Raw genomic sequence first — 6,126 nt, 5'->3', positions numbered from 1 at the left:
TAAACAAACCCTAATTTGGTTCCTTACTTTGGTAAACGAATGATTGTTCTTTTTTATGATCAATAACTTGCTAGCAGTGCGAAGAAGTCTTTAATTTGAACGCACATCAAGTTCGTTGCTTAAGTCCTTTGTTGCTAATTTTGACACTACGAGCACTGTATGTGGCGTTAATGCGACATGAATGCGACGATGATAAGACGATTAGCTTTGTTAGTGTAATTAATTATAGAATTCAGAAATGGGATACTATCTGAGTTCAAGAGGCAGAAGCGCTTATATTTATAAAATGAAATTAAATAAGTAAAACTATTATAGAAGAAATTTAATACAAGACTTACCTCAGTAAATTTAATAAATCATATGCATGTACACACATACTTTTACTTTCATAAAAGTTCAGAGTGATGAGACCTTCTAGAATCCAATTATAAAAGTCTACGCTCTGTAGTAGTAGTAGGCTCCTGTATGCTACGAAAGTGTGTAGTGAACTTTATCCGCTGCAAAATACTGCTCCACATCCACGAAGCAGCATACGCCCGAATATGTCGGCGCCTATATACATTAATACCTACGGTACTGTAACCTCCATTCTAGAGATTGGGCTTAACGAATAAATGGACTCGAATTATTAAACTTGAGATTAATTTCTTTCGGTTTCAGATCTTTACGTTCATCATTGTCCCCATTACCAAAACAACTGAGTGATTTTTGATTGTCAAAAAGGCGACTCGTGAAAATAAAAAGACTAAATGCATTCCTTCAGTGGTTTCTTTGTACATACTTACTCGCTTGGGTAATGATGACGACAATGTAAAAACATACAGCAATTTTAGATAAAACGTATTCAAAGTAGAGCTTTTCAAGAATATTTTTAGTTACACAACTTTATTGATCAATTACAATATAGAAAAGTAATAATGGTCCTTGGTCTTATTCTACTCTTTCGATTCATATACTTTTAAAGGTATTTTAATGGTTTTATGTTATACCAGCAAAAATTCAAATGGCGAGTTTAATGAGAAGAAAAAAAATGTTCGACTTTCACAAAGAACTTGAAAGTAGTTGAAGAATGATTTTTGTAAATAGTAGAAGATCCGAATAGGGCACGACCATCAGCCTTCTGTTTAATGGATGAAATTTATTTTGTGAATTTGTAACTTGTGAGGAAATATTTCGGAAGTGATTTGGCTGAAAAAGTACTGGCCAGTATATTTTTGATTAAATATTCAAAAATTATTATTTTTTTCTAATTTTGCACTCATTTGTTAAATGAACAAATTACATATATACTAATCGAAAGCATAAAGCCTATAGAATGTGTTAAACAGATGAGTATTGCTTACCTGTTCATATCTACCGGCCCGATAGGTAAGTCAGGAAAAAATAGACAACCCAACGTTTTCACATTATATAGGCTGTATACTTTCGATTGGTATATAATTTGTACATTAAACAAATGAGTGCAAGATTAAAAAAAAAATATGTTTGAATATTTAATTTAAAATATTTGGGTCAGGATTTTTTCAGCCAACGCACTCGCGAAACATTTACTAACACGTTAAATTTCATACAAAATAGATTTCATTCATTAAACAAATGGATGAAGCTGGGTTATAGAAGCTCACAAAGAATGATTTATTTTCATTTGGCACTTCCAGTTGGCGTAAAAAATAGGAAGGCGCTAACTCAATCAAATTTAGCTCTCTTTGTAGCCGACTATATCGATGGCTGTGTGGAAGATCGACCCATCTCGGCAGCCAGTTCGAAAACGCCCTATCTCAGAAAATTGTTCAACAACGCCCAATTTCTGAATTTGGTTGAAGAGCGCCCTATTTTAAAATTTGATTGAAAAATACCCTATCTCAGAATTCGGTTCAAAAACGCCGTATCCCAGCACATTTTCAATAGGAGTATTCTCGAAATCTTGCAAAGTGTTTGCACGTAGCACAAATTGCATAACTTGCAAATACACAACAACAAAATACATGGGAAACATCATTTCCTATCGCTGCAAAATGCGCAACGTCGAAACCCATGTATATATTTTGCAAAAAAGCATAGAAAGATAAATGCGACCCTTTGCTAGTTGTTTTGTTGTTGGAATTGCTACATATTTCTCTCATTACTCTAATTTCGCTCAATTCATTTTTTTTTGCTGTATCTTCTTATTGTATTTGATACAGAACTTCGCTGTTCTTCACCAATGCATGCTACTATTTTGCGATGAGGGGCTCTCGTACTCTTGCAAATTTGGAATAGTATTTTTGCATTTGATATATTCCCTGCTACGTGCAAGACTTCGAGAATAATCCTAATATATTTTCGTTTGGGATAAGGCGTTTTTGAACTGAATTCTGAGACAGGGTGTTCTTCAACCAAATTCACAGATAGGATGTTTTCCAATCAAATTCTGAAATAGGGCGTTCTCAATCAAATTCTGAAGTAGGGCATTCTTGAAAAGTTTTCTGAGATAGGCCGTTTTCGAATTGGCTGTCGAGATAAGTCGATCTTCCACTCAGCCATCGATATGTAGTGTTAAAAAAGATTACAAAAAATTCCTTCAATACGATTTCGAATATCTATTATTTATTTGATATTCCAGCCGCAGTCCAAAAAGGAGAACCATCAAAATCACTTCTACCTTGTTGGATATATTTACTATATATTTAAAAAACGCATTTTGCAAGCAAACATAGTTTAAAGTAATAGAAACCATTAAACTAAAATTCATGTTCAAGATAAGGTGAAAATTAAAAGTTGCGTTAGCAAAATAAATACATTGATCTCTAGTAAGTCTTCAACTAAGTACTTTGTAAATTTCCTTATCTCTTATTCACATTGAAGTAAAGTTTTAGGCACAAAATTACACATGTATTCACCTAGTTCAGGTATTGGTTTCTTTTCGACCCATTCATCACATTCGGCATTATAAACTGACATGTCGTTATTTATATAAAGTCCGTTTGAACCTCCGACAGCCCACAGTTTATCACCTACAAAAACACAACCCATGCAACCACGTCCAACATTCAGAGAGCACATCTATGAGAAGTAATAAAAAATTGTATTTTGGTGTTTTTAAATTTTTTGTGTAACTATTTCAACCAACCTTTGTCCATTTGTCACTTTCAGGGTGATAACGCTCAACTGTTTTATCTTCTAGATATCCACCTAAAACGTATATGCATCCATTGTGTACGGCTACCTAAAATGTGAAGTTTTATGCATACATTAGGACAAATCGACCTCTGATTATGCTTTTATCGTAAGCGACAAAAGGTAAATTTTACAGGAGGTTTTTTTAATTCTCCTTATTGAATGATAACTTTCTAATGGGACTATTTATTTTTTGCATACCTTATTTTCTAAAGGTAAAATGGCGCTTACGATATTTTTCCTGAACATGCTGAGAGGAAAGTTATCAAAGAATTGGCGCTTGCGATAGTTTTTATGTTGTATAATTTGGATATTTTGGAGTGCCGGTACTTTCAGAATTTTTTTGAAAAAACTGAATTTTAAGTCAATTAAATATAAACATTGTCCATCAGCAGAATAAGCTCAACATATTTTCAACTTTAACTGTTTGGCGCATCTACTAGATTGTCCACAAGTTGTCTTTGTGGATGCAGAGTTTAAGCTCATTCAATTCTCTACAAACTAAAACGACCACATTGGCGCTCCTATTTGGTATTTTTTGCGTCTTTTTTTAAAGAATGAGAAAAAAGTAAAATTTAATCCTTGACTAGAATACGTTCAGTGCCAAAATCTTAATATTAGGGAGATTTTTGGCTAATTTCGAAATCTGTTGTTATATTCCTCGACTCGTCGTGCGTTTTAAACCTACGAAAACTTTTAATCAAATACCGAAGTTTTATATAAAAAAAGACTGAAGTGCAAAAGTTATGATAAGCAAAAGTGATAAATCAAAATCTGATCAGCAATTTGAAAGGAGCTAAACGGTAAAATGAAATAATTTCGAAAGCGTGAATCCATATGGCCGTTGTTGTTGTTGTTGTAGCAGCATACAAATTCCCCAAAGAGTTTTTGGGGAGTGTTGCTGGAGTAACAGTCCTTGGCCAAATATAAATCTGGGTCGTTCCGGTTACGTAGACCCGACTGTCGTGGCCGTATAAGCTGGCGGTGTTAAAATGCCAATTTCGAATTCAGTTCCAATTTTTTCTATACTGGTGCATACAATAGTAATATAAGCCCCGTTAGGTGTCTGTTTTTCAACTTTCTGGTACGCGTTTAAATCTTATAACCCATTGACAAAGCACGAGTTTTAAAAAAGACCCCGCTAGACGAGCCACGCTGCACTTAGTGACTGCAGCTGCAATTGCATAATGGCAGATTGCACCTAATTTTGGTGAGGGAAAGAAGCTGATTTTTTTGCATTCAGTTGTAGCAAGTGCCGATGGAACTTTGGTTAATTAAAAGGACAGTTCGAACAGCTATTTACAATTGAGTTGTGTACACACAGTGTCGCTTGCGATAAAATTGTAGGAACTCAAATGTGTAAACAAAGCAAACGATAAAATTCATTTTGCTTTTTTTTCGCAACAGTAAATATTCAGTTTGTGAAAAAATTATATATTAAAGAATTGGGTATTATTATTGGCCAGGGACGTGAACCGGATGAAAAATTTGGTCGGTTCGGTTCTGCGGTTCGAACCGTTTTTGCACTTTTGGATTGGTTCGTCAAAGCGGTTTTTTTGGTCTTTGAACCGGGGTTTCGGTTCGGTTCAACGGTTCGAAAAACAAAAAAAAAATAACGCGCAAGTTTAAGTGTCAAGTGTCAAGTGCAACAACGCGCAAGGTTAAGCGGTCTGTCAAATGAGATGGGTAGGCAACCCATTGATATTCTCACATGGTAAAAAAACATGGTAGGTATTACCATGTTTAACAAAAACAAAAAATAGTGGGTACATTTATCTATTGAAAATTGGTTGAAACGAACTTTTAAACCTTTATGGAAAGTGATTCGGTTTTCGGTTCGGATCAAACATTTGTGGAAAATTTCGGTTCGGTTAATGGTTCAGTTAATTAATAGAAAAAAGCACTTTTCCGGTTCAAAACCGGATCGGTTCAAAACCGGTTCACGTCCCAAAGTTTTCCGACTAAAAAATATTGATTTTCAAAAATTCTATACCATTTCTACGAAAACTTTTTTTATTCGCCATATCAAATACATGGAAAACTTTGAGCGCTTTGAGCGACCTCTAAATATTTTTTGATTTCAAAATAAAAGAAAAAACAGGGGTATAATTTTTTCGGTATAGAACAATCCTAGGGGGTGAGGGCGGTAAAATGTCGACTTAACTTTTTTTTTGACCATCCTAATGTACATATACCTACATATGAATTTATGCTCAAATTACATCTACTTACTTTTAATGTTTTACTTTTTAGTTGTTTTGGAGTTCTAACATAATTTTTATTAAAGCGATGCCTGCTTCTATATACACTTTCGAATATTTTGTCCGAAAAAGTAAGAGGAAACTTATAAAATGAATAAATAAATACTCGATACATTCAACGGATATAAAAGTAAAAATACAAACTTCTGTTTGAAATACGAGACTCTTAGGTGAGGCGGAGCTTGAGGATAAGAGAAACTATCGTAAACTCGTAACATCCGCTAACATAAGTTTCTGGGTCGGGTGGGATAGTTTATTTTCATATACATGTGCATGTACAGGGTGGGCCAAATAATACCTACCAATGTTAAACACGTTTAACTTGTTTATTTTTTAATATTATTGTTATTTTCTTTATGCATGTTATAGTTAATCTCTTGCAAAATCATAATGGATACTTACAGCAAGACCACCAACAACGACTAAAATACGCTATTCATTTTACACAATTAGCCACACAAATTGATTTTTTAGGTAATGTTTTGATGTCGGATGAAGCGCATTTCCAAGAAAAACTGTAGATGGTGGGGCTCTGAAAATCCAAGGGCAACACACCAGCACCAGGTACACCCATCCAGTTGCATTGTTTGGTGCGATACGCCAGAAACGATTTCTGGGACTTCTTACAGAACAATGATTGACAACTTTTTGCGGCCAACGGTAGAGCAGCATCTTAATTTGTGGTTCCAACAAGATGGAGCGACTGCGC

The 6,126-nt window shown here is 34.5% G+C and overlaps 1 protein-coding gene across 1 annotated transcript in view; it reads left to right on the top strand.

Annotated features, from left to right (window-relative positions):
* LOC118748329 (kelch-like protein 5) overlaps positions 1-6,126 on the top strand; it is a 72,251-nt gene that overhangs the window by 36,659 nt on the left and 29,466 nt on the right. Inside the window, exon 3 of the mRNA XM_036482703.1 lies at positions 5,822-5,934. Coding sequence (XP_036338596.1) covers positions 5,822-5,934 — 113 coding nt within the window. The remainder of the gene's footprint in view (positions 1-5,821; positions 5,935-6,126) is intronic.

Source organism: Rhagoletis pomonella, unplaced genomic scaffold (assembly GCF_013731165.1).
Source record: "Rhagoletis pomonella isolate Grant_MI unplaced genomic scaffold, Rhpom_1.0 Rhpom_scaffold_00013, whole genome shotgun sequence".
Classification (NCBI taxonomy): Eukaryota; Metazoa; Arthropoda; class Insecta; order Diptera; family Tephritidae; genus Rhagoletis; species Rhagoletis pomonella.
Note: the sequence above shows the minus strand (reverse complement) of the source record. Positions and strands in the feature narration are given on the sequence as shown.